The following is a 24,488-nucleotide window of genomic DNA, read 5'->3' as shown; positions in this document are numbered from 1 at the left end:
AGAAAGAGAGAAATCTTTCTGAAAAGTAAAGATCTCTTTCCCGAAGCTGTGTCCTTCCCCAGCTCCCTTGTTTTGCTATACTCTTCTCCTCCTGGCTGGGGACAGAGAGCTGCTGCTGCTGCTATCTTCACCTCAGCATTGCACTGAACCTTTACAAGCACCACAATCCCGCCGTCGCCCTGGACAGCAGGAGAAAAACCGAGGCTGTGGTCACCCCGGCTCCTTGGAGGGTTGTTTTAAACCTCTACCCAGGAAAGAAACTGAAAGGCATCTGTAAGAGGGATAGTATTAGGCCTCATTGAAATGTCTCACATCCTTCTTCCCCAGTTCCTCAGGGACTTGTGTTTGTGTGGCTGCTGGTGGTGGGGGTGGAGGTGGAACAGACAGGAGGTGGAGAAGGACTTTGGGAAGAGTTGTGTCAATGCCATCAAGGAGGAGGACAAGGAGGAGGTAGAGGTGGATTCTGGGAGGGGTTGTCTTGGTGCCACCACTCAGGAGGTGGGCAGAGAGGAATTGGAAGAGGGCTTCTGGAAGGCTTGTATAAGTGCCACTGAGTAGGGGAACAGAGACGAGGCAGAGGAGGGGTACCGGAGGGTTGTGCCTTTGAATTGTTGACTACCACCTTCTCCTGGAAACATTACTCAACCTCAGCTTCACTGACACTGTTTTCTCCTGTTTCTCCTTCTATCTCTTTGGCAGTTTATTCTCAGTCCCATTCATGCTCCTCCTCTGCCTCCCACTCTGGAACTGTGGAAGTCCCCTCAAGGTTCAATTGTGGTTCCCCTTCTGTTCTCCATCTATACCCATCCCTAGGAGAACTCATTCACTCCCATGGCTTCAACTTCCATCTTTATGTGGATGATTCCCAAATCTATGTCTTCATTCCATTGTATTTATTGAGTGCTTACTGTGTGCAGATCACTGTCCTAAGCACTTGGGAGAGTACAATATAACAATAAACAGACACATTTGCAGCTCTGGTCTCTCTGCTTCTCTGCAGCCTCACATTTCCTTTTGTCTTTAGCACATCTCTACTTGGATGTCCTGCTGACACCTCAAGTTTCATATGTCCAAAACAGAACTCTTTATCTTCCCACCCCAACCGTATCCCACTGCTGACTTTCCTGTTCCTTTAGACAGCACCACTATTCTCCTGTCTCATGAGTCCAAAGCCATGGCATTATCCTTGACTCCTCTCTCTTATTCAACCCACATACTCAATCTATTATTAAATCCTGTCAATTCAACCTTCACAACATCACTAAAATCCTCCCTTTCCTCTCAATTCAAACTGCTTCCATGTTAATCCAAGCACTTATCTTATCCCTCCTTGATTACTGCATCAGCTTCTTTGCTGACCTCCCTGCCTCCTGTCTCTCTCACCTCCGGTCCATACTTCACTCTGTTGCCCAGATGATTTTTCTATAAAAACGTTCAGTCCATATTTCCACTCCTCAGAAGCTCCAGTGGTTGCCCAGCGACCTTGAAATCAAACAGAAACTCCTAACCATCGATTGTAAAGCACTCAATCCCTTTACCCCCTCCTATATTACCTCTCTGGTCTCCTTCTACATCCCAGTTAGCACACTTGGCTCCTCTAATGCCAATCTACTCCCTGTACCTCAATCTCATCTATCTCACTGCTGACCTCTCTCCCACATCCTGCCTCTGGCCTGGAACACCCTCCCTCTTCATATCTGACAGATGATCACTCTTCCCACTTCCAAAGCTTTATCAAAAGCACATCTTCTCCAAGGAAACTTCCCCAACTAGGCCCTCATTTCCTCTTCTTCCACTCCCTTCTGCATCTCCTTGCCCTTGGATTTGCACTCTTTATTCATCCCTCCCTCAGCCCCACAGCACTTATATACATATCCGTAATTTATTCATATTGATCCTGCCTCTGCCACTTGTCAGCTGTGTGACTGTGGGCAAGTCACTTAACTTCTCTGTGCCTCAGTTACCTCATCTGCAAAATGGGGATTAAGACTGTGAGCCTCATGTGGGACAACCTGATTACCTTCTATCTACTCCAGTGCTTAGAACAGTGCTCTGCACATAGTAAGTGCTTAACAAATACCAACATTATTATTATCTCTCCTAGTAGACAGTAAGCTCATTGTGGGGAGGAAATGTATCTCTCAACTCCATTGTACCCTCCCAAATGCTTAGTACAGTGTTCTGCATGCAGTTAGTGTTCAATAAATACAATTAACTGACGGATTGACTTAGGAAAAGGACAGAGAGGAGACAGAGGAAGCTCTGAGATGGTGAGGGGATCCTGTTGGTCTCAACACCTTGGAGGAGGACAAAGAGGAGGTGAAGGGGCACTCCTGGAGGGGTGATATTGGTGAAGAGGGACAGAGAGGATGCTCTGGGAGGGATAGAAGCTGGGTTTACCAGAATGTCCCACCTCTCATTCCCCGGCTCTGCCCCCTTATCAGTAGGCCGACAACTAACATTACTTAAACTGTTTTGACAATGGAAGAAGTGGTGAGAGACTGTAGCAGCTTATCCAGTCATCATGAAGGGCTTGCAAGATAAATAGGTCACTGTTCAAAATGTTGCTAATCTTCCAGGGAACCAGCCTTTGCTGGGGATAAAATGTGCTGAGCATTAGCAAATAGAAGGTCTTTATCCAGGAATGACATGATGACCCAAGGTTGATAGAGTTATTATATTAATATCTAGCATCTTTTGAAGGGTGAGAATTGAAAAATGTAACCAGAATTGCCAGCTGCTATTGCCCACACTGGTTAGCATTGTCAAAAGATTGTTTTTCAGGTTCTCAACAAAGATAAAACAATGGAAAAGAAACCAGTAGGTAGAAATTTAGGAAATTTTTAAAAGGTAACTGCAAATATTGAAAATTTACCTATAGATGTATCAGTTTTCCATATTTTGCTCTGTAAAATAACATATCATTTAACCGTGAGTAAAGCACTTACTGAACTATCTGTAGTGAAAGGTCATTCTTAAATATAAGCCATATATGTATATACCTTTATACACATATCTATTCACATTTGTGACTACTTTGAGCTATTTCTTCTATTTGAACATTTGGTGGCAGTTCTACTGCACTTATCCACTATCTCCTATTCAATAGTAATGTCATTTCATAGCTTAGAGGTTTTTACCAAAGAAACCAAGGATATTGAGTAATATATTTTAGGGGGGGTTCTTGTGAAAAAGAGCTAGTATTTAGTATGGAGTATTCAAAAGTCCAATTAGAATCCCACTGTAATTAGATCCTGGAAAATATTTATACGTGCACATGATCTCTGACCTCAAGGAGCTTATAATGTAATAGGGGAGGCTCAAACTAAAATGAATTATGAATAAAATGAAATCATAAAGAAAGTAGACATGTAGATCAGTTCTTTGGGGATATGTGTTTTGCTACTTGCTACTCTCCTGAATGCTTACTACAAGGCCTTAGAATCACTAAGGAGATGCCACTGACTCATTGGTTTGCCAAACTCTACCTCACTGCCTGTCAAGTCCAAATCTGTAAAACTGTGGTGGGATTTCTATGCATTACCTTTTAGTGAATAATAAAAAGAATTGTCTTGGCATACTCTTGAGTCAGCTCCGACCCATAAGAATGCCATGGACACATTCATTCATTCATTCAATAGTATTTATTGAGCACTTACTATGTACAGAGCACTGTACTAAGCGCTTGGAATGTACAAATCGGTAACAGATAGAGACAGTCCCTGCCCTTTGACAGGTTTACAGTCTAATCGGGGGAGACAGACAAGAACAATAGCAATAAATAGAATCAAGGGGATGAACATCTCATTGAAACAATAGCAAATAAATAGAATCAAGGTGATGTACCCCATTAACAAAATAAATAGGGTAATGAAAATATATACAGTTGAGTGGATGAGTACAGTGCTGAGGGGAGGGGAAGGGAGAGGGGGAGGAGCAGAGGGAAAGGGGGGAAAAGAGGGCTTAGCTGAGGAGAGGTGAAGGGGAGGGTAGAGGGGGAGCAGAGGGAGCAGAGGGAAAAGGGGGAGCTCAGTCTGGGAAGGCCTCTTGGAGGAGGTGAGCTCTAAGTAGGGTTTTGAAGAGGGGAAGAGAATTAGTTTGGCGGAGGTGAGGAGGGAGGGCAGCCCGGTCCGCTCCCAGACTTCTCCATCACCGTGGATGGCACGACCATCCTTCCCGTCCCGCAGGCCCGCAATCTCGGTGTCATCCTTGACTCGTCCCTCTCGTTCACCCCACACATCCTATCCGTTACCAAGACCTGCCGGTTTCACCTCTACAATATCGCCAAGATCCGCCCTTTCCTCTCCACCCAAACGGCTACCTTACTATTACGGGCTCTCGTTATATCCCGGCTAGACTACTGTGTCAGCCTTCTCTCTGACCTCCCTTCCTCCTCTCTCGCCCCGCTCCGGTCTATTCTTCACTCCGCTGCCCGGCTCATCTTCCTGCAGAAACGATCTGGGCATGTCACTCCCCTTCTTAAACAACTCCAGTGGTTGCCTATCGACCTCCGCTCCAAACAAAAACTCCTCACTCTAGGCTTCAAGGCTCTCCATCACCTTGCCCCTTCCTACCTCTCCTCCCTTCTCTCTTTCTACCGCCCACCCCGCACGCTCCGCTCCTCTGCCGCCCACCTCCTCACCGTCCCTCGGTCTCGCCTATCCCGCCGTCGACCCCTGGGTCACGTCCTCCCGCGGTCCTGGAACGCCCTCCCTCCTCACCTCCGCCAAACTGATTCTCTTTCCCTCTTCAAAACCTTACTTAAAAATCACCTCCTCCAAGAGGCGTTCCCAGACTGAGCTCCTCTTCCCCCTCTACTCCCTCTGCCATCCCCCCTTTACCTCTCCGCAGCTAAAGCCTCATTTTCCCCTTTTCCCTCTGCTCCTCCACCTCTCCCTTCCCATCCCCACAGCACTGTACCCGTCCGCTCAACTGTATATATTTTCATTACCCTATTTATTTTGTTAATGAATTGTACATCGCCTTGATTCTATTTAGTTGCCATTGTTTTTATGAGATGTTCTTCCCCTTGACACTGTTTAGTGCCATTGTTCTTGTCTGTCCGTCTCCCCCGATTAGACTGTAAGCCCGTCAAACGGCAGGGACTGTCTCTATCTGTTGCCGACTTGTCCATCCCAAGCACTTAGTACAGTGCTCTGCACATAGTAAGCGCTCAATAAATACTATTGAATGAATTCCAGGACCACGGAAGGACGCGGCCCAGGGGTAGACGGCAGATAGGCGAGAACGGGGGACAGTGAGGAGGTGGGCAGCAGAGGAGCGGAGCGTGCGGGATGGGAAGTAGAAAGAGAGATGGGAGGAGAGGTAGGAGGGGGCAAGGTGATGGAGAACCTTGAAGCCTGGAGTGAGAACTTTTTGTTTCGTGCACAGGTCGATAGGCAACCACTGGAGGTTTTTAAGAAGGGGAGTGACATGCCCAGAGCATTTCTGCAGGAAGATGAGCCGGGCAGCGGAGTGAAGAATAGACTGGAGCGGGGAGAGACAGGAGGAAGGGAGATCAGAGAGAAGGCTGACACAATAATCCAGCCGGGATCTTAAGAGAGCCTGTACCAGTAAGATAGCCATCTGGGTGGAGAGGAAAGGGCGGATCTTGGCGATATTATAAAGGTGAGACCAGCAGGTTCTGGTGACGGATTGGATGTGTGGGGTGAATGAGAGAGCCGAGTCAAAGATGACACCGAGGTTGCGGGCCCGAGAGACGGGAAGGATGGTCGTACCTTCCACAGTAATAGGGAAGTCAGGAAGAGGACAGGGCTTGGGAGGGAAGATGAGGAGCTCAGTTTTGGCCATGTTGAGTTTTAGGTGGCGGGCAGACATCCAGGTAGAGACATCTTGGAGGCAGGAGGAGATACGAGCCTGAAGGGAAAGGGAGAGGACAGGGGCAGAGATGTAGATCTGTGTGTCATCTGCATGGAGATGATAGTTGAAGCCGTGAGAGCAAATGAGTTCACCGAGGGAGTGAGTGTATATGGAGAACAGAAGAGGGCCAAGAACTGACCCTTGAGGAAGCCCAACAGTTAGAGGATGGTAGGGGGAGAAGGAGCCCACAAAGGAGACCGAGAATGAAGGGCCAGAAAGATGAGGAGAACCAGGAGAGGATGGAGTCCGTGAAGCCAAGGTGAGATAGGACGTGGAGGATAAGGGGATGGTCGACTGTGTCAAAGGCAGCTGAGATGTCATGGAGCCCCACCTCCCTCTGCAAATGTAACATCTCCATAGGGTTTTCTTGGTAAATATATAGATGTCAATTACCATTGCCTCCTTCCATGCAGTAAACTTGAGTCATCTCCCTCGATTGTCTCCCATCCCACCACTGCCCAGCACGGGTAAGATGTGGCTTGTAGCAGATTGACTTCCACTCGCTAGCCACTGCCCAAGATTGTAATGGAATGGTTATAATAATGTTGGTATTTGTTAAGCGCTTACTATGTGCCGAGCACTGTTCTAAGCGCTGGGGTAGACATAGGGGAATCAGGTTGTCCCACGTGGGCTCACAGTCTCAATCCCCATTTTACAGATGAGGGAACTGAGGCACAGAGAAGTTAAGTGACTTGCCCACAGTCACACAGCCGACAAGTGGCAGAGCTGGGATTCGAACTCATGAGCCCTGACTCCAAAGCCCGTGCTCTTTCCACTGAGCCACGCTGCTTCTCTAAAGCTGCTTCTGCTTCTTCTCTAAGTGGTTATGCTTCTACTTGACTCTCCCTCCTATAGTCAAGACTGGTAAAGTACTGGAAACTCCCCAGGTGCGACCCTGAAAGGGGTAATAAAATATTACTGCAGGATAAATGGGGTTCATTATCTAAAGATAAAATAATGATTCACTATTTATTAAGAAGTGGATCCAAGAGCTGTATTATTTGGAAGAAGTCCTTAGAAGGGAACAAAACAGAATGGAAAATTTGCTGAAGCTGAGAAGATTTTAGCATTTCCCATCTCTTCACATTCCTGGGGTCTTAAGTTAGGTTATAGGAAATGCAGTGAGGTTAAAGCTTCCTGCAGTTGCTACAGAAATATGGGCCAAAGTCTGCCAACATCTTTAAGGGAGAGGGGCCCCTTTGAGGCAGATCATTCAGTGAACAGTGTCTGGCTACTAAATCAGGTGTCCTACAACTAGTAAGAAATCATGGTATTGATGAGAAGCAGTGTGGTCTAGTGGAAAGAACACAGGCTTGTGAGTAAGAAGAACTGGGTTGTAATTGGGGATTAAAAACTTTGAGCTCTGTGTGGGACAGGGACTGTGCCCAAGCTGATTAACTAGTTTTATCCCAGTTCTCAGTACAGTGCCTGGAACAGAGTAAGTATTCAAAAAATACCATTAAAAGAAAAGTAGTGTCACGTCAGCTAGCAATAAGCTCTGTTGAAATTTTTGAATCAGTGTGCTTCTCTACCTTTGCCACACTGACATCAATCAATCAATCATCTGAAGCAACTAATTCATAATAATGTTGGTATTTGTTAAGCGCTTACTATGTGCAGAGCACTGTTCTAAGCGCTGGGGTAGACACAGGGGAATCAGGTTGTCCCACGTGGGGCTCACAGTCTTAATCCCCATTTTACAGATGAGGTAACTGAGGCACCGAGAAGTTAAGTGACTTGCCCACAGTCACGCAGCTGACAAGTGGCAGAGCTGGGATTTGAACCCATGACCTCTGACTCCAAAGCCTGTGCTCTTTCCACTGAGCCACGCTGCTTCTCTAATTAATTAATCAGTTAATCAGCATTGACTCTCATCCCTGCAGGGAAAAAAATGTAACACTGATGAACCCCTCCCAGCGAGGCATTCAGTTGTTTCTGAAAGCCTAGCTTTCCAGCATATTGGTCATCAATAAAATATTTGGTCTCTTTTTTAAACATCAGAGTGGTTAAATAATATTCATATGGGGATGAAGCCCTCTCCGATAAGTCTTGATTGGACTGACGCGATAAGCAGCTCTGAATTCCATAAAGAAATCACTTGGGAGACCCCATTGTCACCAGTAGTAATTATGGCAAGTAATTGGGCCATTTACGCTGTTACACATCACTGAATTTGAGGAGCATGGGACATACCAGCTGTCACACCCTGTTAGCTTTGATGTTCTGGGGTTTGGAAAACAGTATAAGGTTTCACAGTTGGTGCACTAAAGGAGAAAAGATGAAGTCTGAGATTAGAAACTCTTAGAGACTTTATAGATATGGTGACTTTTCTAGTGAGGATCGATTCCTGGGAAGAATGAACTTTGTCAAATATATTGCTTCCCTTCAATTTTTTTTTACTTATGTACTCTGTATTTAATAAGTTTGGAATTACTACTGAGAAGTAATTGGTTAGAAGATTCAGTTCTCTCCATTAGGATTTTTCCAACAGCAATATCTGGTGAATGAAATAGTGCAGAGAACCACATGTACCCTTACATTTAAATATATAAAATTGCATATATGCAATTTTATATATGAATAATTTTGGTGATTTACAAATTTAAGATATTGCTGCTCTCAGACTTTTTATATCTTGACTTTTTATATCTTTTCTTGCCACCCACTCTCACTAACCTAGATCCACCATATTAGAAGTATGTGGCTGGATAATGACAGGGGGTGGGGGAGAGCGGGGGAGATATATAGAACCAGTATATAGAGTGAGGTTGGGTGGGGGCAATTCAGAACTTGAGAAAACGAGGAGGGAAAGATATTCCTCAGAATTCAGGGGGCTAACTTTCTTTTTGGTATTTTTTTTTCAGACTCACCAGACTTCCCTGATATCCCATTATTGCCCTTCCTTCCCCTCTGCCCATGTCAAAATTCTCCAAGTGGTTCTGTTTGGCCCTGGGCAGCTGAGAAAGTTGGGGTTACAAGGTAGAAGCAGCGTGAGCTAGTAGAGCATGGGCCTGGGAATCAGAAGGACCTACAACCTAATCCTGGCTCTGCCACTTGTCTGCTGTGTGACCTTGGGCAAGTCACTTAACTTCTCTGACCCTCAATTACCTCATCTATAAAATGGGGATTAAAACTGTAGCCCTGGTATATATGGAGGGGGAGGGAGTTTCAGGCTAGTGGGAGGATGTGGGAAAGGGGTCAGCAGTGAGATAGATGAGATTGAAGAACAGTGAGTAAACTGACGCTAGAGGAGCAGAGTGTGCAGGCTGCGCAGTAGGAGATAAGTGAAGTGAGATTAGTGAGGTAAGGTAGGATGGGGCAAGATGACCGAGTGCTTTAAAGATAATTGTAAGGAGTTTCTGTTTGATGTAGAGATAGATTGGCAGCCAATGGGAGTTCTTGAGGAGTGGGGAAACATGAAATGAATATTTTTATTGATAAATGATTCATGCAAAACAGAGTGAAGTATGAATTGAAGTGGGGAGAGACAAAAGGCCGGCAATTTAGTGAGGAGAGAGATGCAGTAGTCAAGACAGAATAGTATACATGTTTGGAATGATGTGTTAGCAGTTTGGATGGCAAGGAAAGGATAGATTTTAGCAATGTTAAATGATATGTGTGTAAGTCCAGAGGGAGAGCTGAATAAAGGGTTCAAGTTCAAAGACGATACAGAAGTGATGGGAGGAGAGGAAATGAGGGGCTATTTGGGGAAGCTCTCTTGGAGGCCATGTGCCTTCAATCAGGCTTTGAAAGTAGGGAGAGTAGTTGTGTGTCGGAATGAAGAGGGAGGATGTTCCAGACCAGAGGCGGGATGTGGGTGAAAGGTGAGAAAGTTGAGGAGTAGGTTGGGTAGTAGTAGTGAGTAGGTTACAGATCCTGAGTTGCCCTGCCATGTATCTGGTGGTGCCTTCAATCGACAAGGTATTGGGGTAGATGTGAATTCCTCCTAGGGTGGAGTCAGCAGCAGGAGAACATAAGCAAAAGCAGACTATCATGAGGACAGGGAACTTATTTTCTAATTCTGTTGGACTCTCCCAAGCACATAATACAGTTCTCTCCACACAGTAGCTGCTCAACAAATATTATTGACTTACCAGGGAAAGAGACTTTCCCTCCCTTCTCCAGCACACCCTCATCTCACCAGCACAACACAACAACAGGAGTGTTGTCAACCTCCTCTTTGGGCTGGAAAAATAATCTTGTATTTTACTCTGATGAAAACTTTAAATAACAATTCCCAAGTGAGGAGATTTGGTAACAAACTACATTTTTTTTTTATAAAGCCTCTAGGGGAAAAGACTAATGCCCCACTCTTGCACTGCAGTCGGGTTCATTTAAATCATGGCGTGCAGTCCATCTTATTTGTGCTAGAAAATTCACTATCGAACTGAGAGGGCAGTCTGGAAATATCCCGAGAGCTGTTTAAAATGCATTGAAAAGCACTCTGTCCAGGAGCACTCTGATTTAGGCTTTCCTCATCCTTATATTGCAGAAGTTACCTTTACCGATTACATTTTGTTTTCAGATACTTCTTTTAGGTTTAGTTGATTGAAGAGACACTCTAATCTTTGGTGCTATTAGAGAGAGCCTGGCTTTGGAGCTTTCACTGCTCCAAGTGAGGATAGATCACTGGGGTTAGCTATAGGTGATCATATTTTGGAGTAAAGATTTTCACTCACCTAATAAAAGCCAGAGGATTTTATCTCACTTCAAAGAAAAGAGGGCAGTAAAAGATGTCTTCTTCTAGTTCTACAAAAACGTGAGGACTGGCAATTAAATGAAATCATGGAATGAAGAAGGGAATAGATTTAAAAGGTTGCCTCAGATGGATACAAATCGGAGTTTCTTGGAAAAAAGACAAAAATCAAATTAAATATAAGAATGCAGAAACTAGCACCGTAGATTCATTTTTTTCTTAGTATGTCCTGTGGTTTCTTCTCTCATGTGCTTCATGTGTTAGATACTATGAAGCCATCCATCTTGATGGCGACAATTTTCTTAATAATGATAATTGTGGTATTTGTTTAACACTTATTATGGCAAAGTACGCTACTAAGCAAAGAGGTAGATACAATAAAATCAGGTCAGAAAGAGTCCATGTCTCAACCGACACTCTCAGTCTAGTAGTAGTCATAGTATTTATTAAATGTTCATTTGAATATCCTGGGCTTGGGTCCTCAGAGGACCAACCATGTCCACAGAACATCACTGCTACTGGCTCTAACCCAACCCTGTCCTCCCACTGCTCCAACAGGCAGTAGAGATAGAAAAGCCTCCCCTCCTTTTCCTCTGCCTCCCCTTCCCTCCCCATCACCACGACTTGCTCCCTTTGCTTTATCCCCCTCCTCGCCCCACAGCACTTGTGTAGATATGTACATATTTATAATTCTGATTATTTATGTTAATGATGTGCATTTATCTATAATTCTATTTATTTATATTGAGGCTACTGATGCCTGTTTACTTGTGTTGATGTCTGTCTCCTCCCTTCCAGACTGTGAGCCTGTTGTGGGGAGGTATTGTCTCTGTTGCTGAATTTGTACTCTCCAAGTGCTTATCACAGTGCTCTGCACCTAGCACTCAGTAAGCCCTCAATAAATACAACTGAATGAATGAATGAGTGAAAAGCAGCATGGCCTAATGGAAAGAGCACAGGCCTGGGAATCAGAAGAAATGAGTTATAATCCTGACTCTGCCACTTGTCTGTTGTGTTGACTTGGGCAAGTCACTTCACTTCTTGGTGCCTCAGTTACCTGATCTGTAAAATAGAGATTAAGACTGTAAACCCCACGTGGGACAACTAGGTTACTTTGTATCTACTCCAGGGCTTAGAACAGTGCTGGGCACATAGGAAGCACTTAACAAATATCATCATTATTATTGAAGTGGGTATTACAACTGTGACAGGGACAGGAACTGTGCCCAACCTGATGGCGTAGTGACTAGACCACGGGCCTGGGTGTCATGAGGTCATGGGTTCTAATCCCAGCTTTGCCACTTGTCTGTTGTGTGATCTTGGGCAAGTCATTTCATTTCTCTGTGGCTCAGTTCCCTCATCTTTAAAATGGGAATTGAGACTGTGAGCTCCATGTGGGACAGGGACCGTGTCCAACCCAATTTGCTTGTGTCCACTCCAGCGCTTAGTACAGTTCCTGGCACATAGAAAGTACTTAATAAAGACAATAATAATTATTATTGTATCCACCCCAACATTTAGTACAGTACCCGGCATATAGAAAGCGGTTGATAAATACCACAATTATTATTATTCATTCAATTGTATTTAATAATAATAATGTTGGTATTTGTTAAGCGCTTACTATGTGCAGAGCACTGTTCTAAGCGCTGGGGTAGACATAGGGGAATCAGGTTGTCCCACGTGGGGCTCACAGTCTTCATCCCCATTTTACAGATGAGGTAACTGAGGCACAGAAAAGTTAAGTGACTTGCCCACAGTCACACAGCTGACAAGTGGCAGAGCTGGGATTCGAACTTATGACCTCTGAATTGTACGCAAAACACTGTACTAAGTGCTTATTATTATTACTATTATTATGTGGAACAGAGAACTGTGTCCAACTCGCTTACCTCGTATCTATCTCAGTGCTTCGTATAATGTCTGGAACATACATAATAAACACTGAAATACCATAAAATAATCCCTACCCCAACTCGGGGAACATGCAGAGCCTACTCTTTTTCCATATCCTGGTCTAGTTGCCACAGCAGGGTTGAAGAGTCCAGTCTGGACTCCATTCCCAAGCAGAGCTTTAGGAATCTGGCTGAACTGCATTCTAGAACAAGAAAAATAATAGTATTTTTTAAACACTTACTATGTGCCAGGCACTGTACTAAGTACTGGATGGATACAAGCAAATTGGGTGGGTCACAGTCCCTGACAGAGCTCACAGCCTCCATCCCCATTTTACAGATAGAGAAGCAGCTTGGCTAGAGAAGCAGCTTGGCTCAGTGGAAAGAGCACGGGCTTTGGAGTCAGAGGTCATGGGTTCAAATCCTGGCTCGGCCACTTGTCAGCTGTGTGACTTTGGGCAAGTCACAACTTCTCGGTGCCTCAGTTACCTCATCTGTAAAATGGAGATTAAGACTGTGAGCCCCACGTGGGACAACCTGATTCCCCTGTGTCTACCCCAGCGCTTAGAACAGTGCTTGGCACATAGTAAGCGCTTAATAAATACCAACATTATTATTATTATTATTATTACAGATGAGGTAACTGAGGCCCAGAGAAGTGAAGTGACTCACCCAAGGCCACACAGCAGACAAGTGGCAGAGCTGAGATTTGAACCCATGACCTTCTGACTCCCAAACCCTCGCTCTATCCACTACGCCATGCTGCTTCTAGGACTTCAGCTAGGCTGGTGGCTAGAGTTTAATCCAGTGCTTTTGGGAATCCAACAAGACTGGAATTTAGAGTGGGACTGCAGGAATCTATCTAGCCTGGGATAGCTTTCAGAATGGGCATAATGGAATTTAGCCTGGCCTGGAGCAGACTGTGGGGGCAGAGCGAGCTTTCTCCAGTCCTTATGGTCAAGCTTCCCCTGGCACCTCGCTAAAAATCTCTGAGAAACAGCTTCAAACTCACCAATGAATCTAAGCAGACAAAACCGCTGACCATCTAGGCTCTGAAATCAACAAGACAGCGCCTTCTGGGCATGTGTTAACTGACAGGTCCAAAATTGAAACCTCTCTAGCACATGCCTAAAAGTTCAACAGTTGGGCCCTCATGGTTCAACACACCTGTTCATCTCAATACCCGTGAGAATCTCTCAGAAAGAAGGAACCAGGCCCCAAGCCATATGATCATTTAACATTTACTGAGCATCAACATGCTAGGTGTTAAGCAGAACATCGTTAGGCAGTCTCCCTGTCCAGTGGGGATAAAGTGTAATTAGAAAGAGTGCCTGGTAAGGGACAGAAACAGACCAAATCAATCAAGAGCTGTCTTGAGTGAGCCCAAGGCTGGCCAGTAAGAGGTTTATGGATTAAACTCCACACATTGAATTATACTAGGAAGAAAATTGGCAACCACTTCGAGCTGTAGAGAAGTTTCATATGACATAGCCAGCCAAAATTCCTAAAACAGGTAGAGTCCAGAATTTGGCTTTCCAGTGAAAGTTTGAAATGGTCTTCAAGACAGTCTTAGCAATTATAAAGCATGGTTATCATTTTCATTTTCCAAACTATATGAAATATAATGTTAAACAATTGTATTGTCTAGATGGTAGTTAATATAGATCCAATTTTGTACAATTGTACAGTTGTGAGCAATGTAAACTGTGGATTTGCCAAATAATACTGGTCACTTTGACAATTTTATAACTTTAGTGTCTGAACTGTCTTTTCACTCCAAAAGGTTAATGGAGGTAATTTTCTTGTGAAAATTCGATTTTAAGAATATAGGAAGAAAAAAAGAAAACTTGGTGCCACAAAAATGCAGGACATAAATGATTACAGAAAGACAAAAGCCAGACAGACTTTTTGTTTGTTTTGTTTATTTGTTTTTTAACATGGTATTTGTTAAGTGTTTCTGTGGCAAAGAGTACGGGCCTGGGAGTCAGAGTGCCTGCTTATGAATCCCATCTCTGCCACTTGCCTGCTATGTGACTTTGGATTAGTCACTCAGTTTCTCTGTTTCTACCCTGATGGTCCTGTATCTACTCCAGCACTTGTGATTGGCACAAAGTGAGCATTTTACAAACACTAGGGTAGATACAGGATAATCAGATAGAACACAGAACCTCTCCATTAGCCTTTGCCAATCCAGAAGGAGTAGCTGTATATTGTATTCCTGGCTGTCTGGATGAAACACAGCACACACATCAGACACAACCCATTGCGGGTGACACCTAGAATATGACACCAAAGGGACCCTGGCCTTGCCTTTACTCCAGAACCTTTCTGTTGTCCTTCTAAGCTACTGTAAACTTGCATCAGAGTCACAAGATTGACAGGCAGTGCCACAGACAGTGGGATCTTGGGTGCTGAGAATAAGAACACAAGGTATAGGGGAAGGAGGTGGGGGAAGTGGCCATGTATATTTGTTAAAGGTTAATCATTAAAGTGTGCTCAGGGAAGGATGATGCTGCTTCAATTGCTACCAGTTTCCTAAAAAGGCTGAAGCTCCAAGGATATCCCGACTTGTCATTAGCTCCATCTTTGACTAACTGATGCTTTTAAACTATATGCTTGTTGTGGACAGGGAATGTTTCTGTTATACTGTTATATTATACTCTCCCAGGCACTTAGTACAGTGCTCTGCACACAATAAGCTCATTGTGGACAGGGAATGTGTGCTTTTATTGTTTGATTGTAGTCTCCCAAGTGCTTAGTACTGTGTTCTGCACACAGTAAGTGCTCAATAAATATGACTGACTGACTGAAATACGATTGACTGACAATAAGGGCTCAATCAATAAGATTGACTGACTGATTGACTCCCTGCCCCTTCCCCTCTATATGCCAGATAAAGCTGTTTCTGAAGATCAATCATTTCCCAAGTAACTGATGTCTCTACCTTTGAGCCCGCAATTGTGGATGTCCCATTGGGGTATTAATGTCACATTCTGGTGTACTGTCCATATTTTCCTACAGACCAGGGCCTAAGTGGTAATGTGATCTAAAATCATTTCCTCCAGTCCTCACAGGAATGAATCAGGTGTTGCATTTCCAACTTGAGCAGTGTCCTGGGCTCCTGCCTAATCGACTTTGGTGTCACTGGATGGAACATTCTGTTTTCTTAAGGAAAACATGTATTTCACCTTCTCCTGAATCTTTCTATGAAAAATGAAAAAGGAATTAAATTGCATTTAAGAAATATGAAAATGATTACTCTACCCAACTGAGTCATTTGCCAAAGGGCATCTAATCTCATAACAGGATTGATACTTGCGTCTTTAATTGCATAATTCTGCCTTTCCAGTGTTTCATTTTTAAAATGCACCTACAGCCCTAGCTTCTGGATGGTTATTTGCAATGAAAATGATTTATAAATAAGTAATACTAGAAACAAAAAAGGTTTCAACTACCATGCAAAGCAAATTTAGAAAGGCTTCTAAAATCCCAGTTCTCCCTGCTCCAGGTAGTCTCTGATTCAGGAAGAATTATTATGTCTCCTGGGAGGAAGCATGCTTAGAGAGTCAAGGATGATTTAGGAAGGGTGAATTATTAGTTACTTCATAATAACATTTAGAGTAATTATGAATGGAAAGATAAAGGATAGCAATATCTTGACTCAAGTCATAATCTAATTGCCAGGAATTTAGGAAGAGATATTTTACCCAGGTGGAATTTGTGTATTTGATCAACTACAATAAAGGAATTATTCTTAATCTTCTGCAGCAAAAATGACTGGTCATTCCTGAATACTGGGTAATAGATGTTAGATGATAAATCAGAGTGTTCATTGGAAGGAGACATTGAGGTGCTTTGATTGAAGTAATATATTACGTTATCCAGAGGTGGGTGATACATAATAGTAGTTGTAGAGGTGATAGTCATGGTAATTATTCAGCACTAACTCTGTGCAAATTGCTGTTACAAATACTGGGAAAAAATACACAGATGTGAATGGGACAAGGTCTTTATCCCTTAAAAGACTCACAGTCTATGAATGAGTGGGTGAGGGAGTTAGAACAGTCACAGAGGCAAAGACTGGGCTTAGTGGATAAAGCTCGGGCCTAGGAGTTGGAAGGACATGGGTTCTAATTCTGGCTCTGCTATTTGTCTGCTGTGTTACCTTGTGCAAGTCACTGATGCTATTGATGCCTGTTTACTTGTTTTGATGTCTGTCTCCCCTTTCTTGACTGTGAGCCCATTGTGGGCAGGGATTGCCTCTGTTGCTGAATTGTACTTTCCAAGCACTTAGTACAGTACTCTGCACATAGTGAGTGCTCAATAAATATGCTTGAAGAAATGAATGAACTTAACTTCTCTGTGCCTCAGCTACCTCATCTGTAAAATGGGGATTAAGTGTATAAGGCTCATGAGAGGCAGGGACTGTGTCTGTAGTGAGCCCACAGCAAGCTGCCTTTCTAGTGACTCTTTGTGATCCCGTAAAAAACTACAAGGGAGAGATTTTGCGAAGGCACACTGATGGGCTTTACTTGAGGGCAGGTGATTGCGGGTCTGTGGGGGTGGCAAATGGAAGTAGGCGTGGTTTCCTTTCCCTGTTCTAACAGGTAAAGGAGCTGGATCAGTCAATGACTGCCATTTAAAGCCCCAGCTGTGACACCTAAGGCAGATAAAAGGCAGCCCCTTTGACTCCCAAAGGGGTTCACCTGAGGGGGTATGTGGAGGTAGCACAGAGAAGGTGGAAGCATGCAGGGAAGCAGCAAGAAGAAGAAGCAGCAAGAAGAAGTATTGGCAAAAGGGGCTCCTTTGACCACAGGCTGGTATTGGACCCTGGTGGAGTGAGTGAGTGTGTATATGTGTCACTCCTTTGAACACTGGTAAAACTAAGTAAAAAAGTTTTTACAGTAACCTTGGTGATCAGAGCTGTGGTTTGACTTCTACTGCATGTCACTGAGGCTCCCCCGATCCAGGAAGGACCTGGTTGGTATGAACCGGGGGCTCATGTTAGTATCTAACCTGATTAAGTTGTATCTAATTCAGTGCTTAGAATGATGGTTGGCACATAGTAAGCACTTAACAAGTACCTAATTATTATTGGATAAGGCAATCATGTATAAACAACATAAAAAGCAAGAACAATCAAATGCAAACAATATTGGGTATTGTGATTCTGATCTCAATTTGCCAGGACTGTCCTCTGACTTCTAAAAGTTGTCTAATAGGTCTGCATTTTAATTCCCTCTCCCAAATAATGGTGGTAACCAATGAATGGATCCATTTAATTGATCCTTCAATTGTTTAATGGTATTTATGGAGTGCTTACTGTGGATAGAGCACTGTATTCAATGATCAATAGAGTTGGTAGACATGACCCCTGCTTTTAGGGAGCTTACTATCTAGTGTAAATTGCAGGTAGAGGAAACAGAAGAATATAAGGAATGCACCTAAATGGTGTGTGGTTGGGGATAATATATACAAGGCAATGTGATTTTGGAATTATACCTTTACATTAATGTGAAAACATATGAACACAAACCAAATCATGGCCCTTTCCATACTTCACTGAAATGTTAAAGGAAATCTGGTATAAAAGAACAAAGGGCATTTAAAGGTAAGTCCATGGAGCAGTTGTAGTGTTTAAAACAACTTGATCTGAAAACTACATTAATTTATGCAGCACCAGGAAATGGAAAGACTCCATATTGTTAAAGAGAAAACATCCATGCTTCACAGAGACACTTTACCTTCAGTAAGTGTTTAGATGATGAAACAGAACCTTCAAAAATGTGGCCTTTTTGTCCAATTTGGGATTATAATAACGATAACTGTGGTAGTTGTTAAGCACTATATGCCAAGCACTGTGCTGATGCTGTGGTAGAGGATAGTCAGGTCTGACATGAGGCTCAGGTCTAAGTAGGAAGGAGAACAGATATTGAATCCTCGCTTTGCCAGTGAGGGAATTGAGGCACTGAGAAGTGAAGTGATTGCACAAGGTCACATGACAGACAACAGGCATTGAGGGGATGAGAACCCAGGTCCTCTGATTCCCCAGCTCACGCTCTTTCCACTAGGCCACGCTGCTTCTCTGGTCAGCAAACATAGGAAGGACCCTCCCTCTTCCTTCCCATTCTTCCAAGTTTCTGGAGTACACTGACAATTTTGTACCTATCTGCCAACATGGTAACTGCTTGCCCCAATGTTAGGCTCAGATTAGATGAGACAGGCATCACAGCATGGCCATTTGATCGCCACTGGGAGGAGTCTGGGGAAAAAATGGGAATAACCTGAAACTCTCTTCCCAAAGGTTTCCTCTCTTTGACAGTTTCCCTGTGGACTCTTGGTACATTCAACAGCTCCCTGGGCAAATAAACACATCAGAGCACTGCTCTTCAGAAGAACTCTTGGCCGCAACCAACTCAACCCAGGAGCATGACAGATCCAGAGCAATCGATCAATCAGTAGTATTTATTGAGCATCTGCTGAGGGCAGAACACTTTACTAACTGCTTGGGAGAATACAATAGAATTAGTAGACAGGATCCTCGCTCAAGGAACTTGCAATCTAGTTGGGTGACATACAATAAAACCTATTACATATAGGAGGAAGAAGTAGTGATGGGTACATAGATGGTACAGGGTTGGATGAATGTATCCAAGTACTGAAGTGGAAGTTGTGGGATTATAAGGTGGGGATTGGAGAATTTAGTCAGGGAGGGCTTCCTGGAAGAGGAGCCCTTATCCCTTAAGCACTTAGTTGCTCACCATATGCTCTCTTTCCACAGCACCTATGTGCATACCCTTATATTCTGTTGTTTCCCCTACCTGTAACTTATTTTAACGTCCATCTCCACTACATGGTAAACTCTTTGAGGACAAGGATTGTGTGTCTACTATATCTACTATACTCTAGTGTACTCTCCCATGCACTTAGCGCACTGCTCTACACAGAGTAAATACTCCACAAATATTACTGATTGAATGATATAAGAGCTTTAAAAATGGGGCTATATTGGTCTCCTGGATAGGAAGGTGGAGGAAGTTCCAGACAGGAAGGAAGACCTGAGCAAGAAATCAGTGATGGGAAAGATAAAAGCAAAACATAGGTGGTAGGTTGCTTTGAGGGGAACGAAGGATGCGAGTTTAGGAATAGTGGAAGAAGATAATAGGTAAGTATAAAAAAGAGAACTAATTTAGTATTTTAAAAACCATGGTCACAATTTATTGCTAGGAGGTGGAGAATTTATTTTATTAATGATGTGTATGTATCTATGATTCTATTTATACTGATTCTATTGATGGCTGTTTACTTGTTTTGTTTTGCTGTCTGTCTCCCCTCTTTAGACTGTGAACCCATTGTTGTGTAGGGATTGTCTCTTTGTTGCCAAATTGTACTTTCCAAATGCTTAGTACAGTGCTCTTCACATAGTAAGAGCTCAATAAATATGACTGAATGAATGAAAGAATGGGGAATAATTGGAAATTTTTGAGGAGTGGGGAAGCATATGTAGAATGAGGTTTTGAAAAAATGATCTAAGCAACAGAGTGAAGTACAAGCTGTAAAGAGGAGAAACACAAAGCCATGGAGTCTTATCAGCACTCAAGTAAGGATTTGGCAGTCAAACAGTGATTAGTGATACTTATCGAGCTCTTGCTGTGTGTGGAGCATTTTACTAAACACTTCAGAGAGCCCTGTACAGTGTAGATGATTCCTGCCCACAAGGAGTTTACAGATAAGAAGGGGAGACAGACATTTAAAATATCACAGGTAGACATGTAGGTAAGTATTGTAGGGCTAGGGGAGGGGTGAATATCAAAGTTCTTAGGGGGAACATAGTAAAAATTTGTTCAGTAGAAATAGGCCCTTCTCAGAAATATTTAGTCCAAGCCATTCAGCTGTTTTGCAGATTTTTTATTTAAATTTCTTCAAAAGTTTCTAACACACTTTTATCTACCACACTAGTGGTATATTATTCTATCTAAGCAGTAAAATTTGAGGCAGGAAACAGAATAGGAAAGGCCATCATTTCTTTTGCTAACTTAAAGATAAAGTATTGTGGCAGTGGGACATCTAGCGGCTAATGAAACATCTTTACAGCTGGTTGACTGTGAGCTCACTGTGGGCAGGGAATGTCTCTCTTGCTATATTGTACTTTTTCTAGCACTTAGGGAAACTGTGTGCTCTGCACACGGTAAGTGCTCAATAAAGGTGATCGAATGAATCAGGCTGTTTTAGCCTGCTGTCTGGCTTTGAGATCTGACTATATAACAGAGGACCCATTCTGCTTCTTGAATAGTTTCACAGCATCACCTAGATTGGCCTAATGGATAGAGCACGGGCCTGTGAGTCAGAAGGACCTGAGTCCTAATCCCAGCTCTACTATTTGTCCCCTGTGTGACCTTGGACAAGTCACTTCACTTCTCTATGCCTCAGTTACCTCATCTGTAAATTGGGGATTAAGACTATGAGCCCCATGTGGGACAAGGACTGTGTCAACCTGATTACCTTGTATCTACCCTAGGGCTAAGTACAGTGCCTGGGACATAATAAACACTGAACATATATCATAAAAAAAACCCACCTTCAAATAAGGTCCTGGAGTGCAGTGAGCTGATAAGCACTGAAGCAGTGCTCACAATAATACAGTCTTGTGGGGAGGGACTTATAAGGAGAATGATTCAGAGCAAGAGGCCCAGTTATTTTCATTCATTCATTCATTCAATAGCATTTATTGAGTGCTTACTATGTGCAGAGCACTGTACTAAGTGCTTGGAATGTACAAATTGGTAACAGATAGAGGCAGTCCCTGCCCTTTGACGGGCTTACAGTCTAATCGGGGGAGAATTTATTTGCTCTGTGGCAATCTGAAAGGGGACACCCACAATAAGTGAATTAAATGATTTAAAGATATAGTGAAGCACAGTCTCAGACAGTGTAACAGAAACTGGGAGACCAAGGAGAGAAACAAATCAGCCTGATGGGCTGGCTTCAGGAAAAAGGGTTATCTGTTTGAGCAAAAGACTTTGCAAATATCAGAATATCAAGAGTCACGTTCAAAAGCAGAGACAAACCCTGTTTGGAAGAAAATTATATATGTAGTTAGGATCTATCTGAACTTGCAAGTCATGTATTTACAAACCATCTATATATATACACTCGCAAATGTGTACACACATGCAGGATGACACTCAAATTTGTGAAGGGTTCCATATTTTTCGATATGGCCAAGATCCGCCCTTTCCTCTCCACCCAAATGGCTATCTTGCTGGTACAGGCTCTCATAATATCCCAGCTGGATTATTGTGTCAGCCTTCTCTCTGATCTCCCTTCCTCCTGTCTCTCCCTGCTCCAGTCTATTCTTCATTCCGCTGCACAGCTCATCTTCCTGCAGAAACGCTCTGGGCATGTCACTCCCCTCCTTAAAATCCTCTAGTGGTTGCCTATCAACCTCCATAGGAAACAAAAACTTCTCACTCTGGGCTTCAAAGCTCTCCATCCCCTTGCCCCCTCCTACCTCTCCTCCCTTTTCTCCTTCTACTGCCCACCCCACATGCTCCACTCCTCTGCTGCTCACCTCCTCACCGTCTCCCGTTCTCGCCTATCCTGCCATCAACCTCTGGCCCACGTCCTACCGCTGTCTTGGAATGCCCTCCCTCCTCACCTCCGCCAAACTAACTCCCTTCCCCTCTTCAAAGCCCTACTGAGAGCTCACCTCCTCCAAGAGGCCTTCCCAGACTGAGATTCCCCTTTTCCCTCTGCTCCCTCAACTCCCTCTCTGCCCCCCCCTTCACCTCCTCTCAGCTAAGCCCCCTTTCTCCCCTTTCCCTCTGCTCCTCCCCCTCTCCTTTCACCTCCCCTCAGCACTGTGCTCATTTGTATAGATTTTTATTACCCTATTCATTTTGTTAATGAGGTGTACATCCCCTTGATTCTATTTATTGCTATTGTTTTTGTCTGTCTGTCTCCCCCGATTAGACTGTAAGCCCTTCAATGGGCAGGGATTGTCTCTGTTGCTGAATTGTACGTTCCAAGCACTTAGTACAGTGCTCTGCACATAGTAAGTGGTCAACAAATACTATTGAATGAATGAATACCAACTAGTTACACATGGACCTTTTTCAGCCACAGTAGTCCTTTTTAAGGAAGCAGCATGGCCTACTGGAAAAAGCACAGTCCTAGGAGTCAGAGGATCTGGGTTCTAATGCTAACTCTGCCAATTGCTTGTTGTGTGACCTTGGGCAAGTCACTTCATTTCTGTGTGCCACAATTATTTCATCTGTAAAATGGGGATTGAATCCTCCTCCCTCCAAGCTGGAATGTAAGCCCCATGTGGGACATGGACTGTGTCTACCCGATAGATCTGTATCTCTCCCAGCACTAAGAACAGTGCTTGACACATGATAAGCCCTGAACAAAATACCATTTTAAAAATCAAAAGTAGTAAAAAGACTGTGAACCCTTGAGGGCCAGAGTTCATGTCTGATTCTTATCCATGTATTTTGCACCATGCTTTACAGGTACAGGCATTTTAATGTTTACAGTTACTACTACAGTTTAATATGCTTACATTGTATCTACCCCAGCACTTAGCATACGATAAGCATTTAACACATTTCACAATTATCATTACTACTAGTCCAGCCATGAAGTATATTAGATTTTGACAATCAGGACTTTCCTTAAGCATATTTTACAGAATACATATCTTGTAGTGAGGATGAAAAAGGTAATGGATAAATGATTGTTGCTAAGCCTGCCTTTCAAGCCACTCTTTAAGTGACATCAGATTATTATTGTCAATTTCAGAGCATGATGAATGTATCACAAATCAACACAGTTGTGATGAAAATGCCCTGTGTTTCAACACTGTGGGAGGGCACAACTGCGTCTGCAAGCCTGGATTCACAGGAAATGGCACTACCTGCAAAGGTAAGCATCACACACCTGAAAATCGTTCAAGTTGATTCATTTTGTATTGTTATCGCGGAGGTAGGGACCCCTTGCTGTACATTTTAGCTATTCCACCATCCTCATTTTACCAGTAATTTAAGTATCTAGCATGAATATAAAGTCTCAAAATATACAGTGAATCATGAAACGGGCTATAATTTTGAGGATGATATACAATGTATCTTTATACCATGCAGTTATATTTAAAATGAGCACACCTCTGTGAAATGTAACTCTATGAATCCAGATTCATTTTCCAGTGTGCAGTTGGATTTGTGGGGTTATCCAGATCTCTGCCTGAAAAAGTTGCTCTTTGAAAAAAGTCCGAGTTCTAACCGTCCAAGTCTTGGATTAGATGAATCTGTTCAATAGTGTAGGAAAGCGCTGAACTGATGTCTCAATCATTTAATCAGTGGTATTTGTTGAGTGTTTACTTTCTCCAGGGCACTGAAGTAAGAACTTGGGCATGTACGATACAGTAGACATAATAGATATCAAGGAGTTGAAATTTAGTTGGAGAACTTACAATTTAGCATCAGGCTTAGCTTCCCAGAGCGAGGTTGCATTTCCTTATGAAGGAGTTAACCGCTACTCTCCACTTCGAGGAATATTTTCTTTCTCCTAGGAATTTTCAACCCTATGAGATTAAAACCATCCCTTTTATAATGCTCTTTTCTCAGCCAGTTTATATGGTAGCACTATAACATTTTCTTTCCACTATTCCTTCTGGTGTTACTTGCAATGATCTTTCACTTTGCAGCATAGTTTACTATGGCTTAAACACCTCCCTTCTTTGCAATGTTGAAGATTTTGATTGACTTGCAGAGTGATTACTATCAAATAAATGTTCTATAATGGCAGATCATTATCTATTTATGTATTATTAACTCTCTGGCATATATGATAAAAGCTCTTTACTTTCCACCCCCTTTATAATGCTCTTCTTTTAGGCCCTTTACATGATAGCACTGTACAATTTTCTTCTTGGTATTCCTCTCGAAGTTACTTTTAGTGATCTTTCACTTTGCTATGAAGTTTACTATTGCTTAAATACCTGCATTTTCCTTTGT

General features: G+C 43.2%; 1 protein-coding gene across 2 annotated transcripts in view; it reads left to right on the top strand.

Annotated features, from left to right (window-relative positions):
• NELL2 (neural EGFL like 2) overlaps positions 1 to 24,488 on the top strand; it is a 350,325-nt gene that overhangs the window by 241,053 nt on the left and 84,784 nt on the right. For both annotated transcript variants that reach the window (XM_029058252.2, XM_029058251.2), the window contains exon 14: positions 23,275 to 23,397. In XM_029058252.2, coding sequence (XP_028914085.1) covers positions 23,275 to 23,397 — 123 coding nt within the window. The remainder of the gene's footprint in view (positions 1 to 23,274; positions 23,398 to 24,488) is intronic.

Source organism: Ornithorhynchus anatinus, chromosome 2 (genome assembly GCF_004115215.2).
Source record: "Ornithorhynchus anatinus isolate Pmale09 chromosome 2, mOrnAna1.pri.v4, whole genome shotgun sequence".
In the NCBI taxonomy this organism is placed as follows: domain Eukaryota; kingdom Metazoa; phylum Chordata; class Mammalia; order Monotremata; family Ornithorhynchidae; genus Ornithorhynchus; species Ornithorhynchus anatinus.
This window is presented reverse-complemented; position numbering and strand designations above follow the sequence as displayed.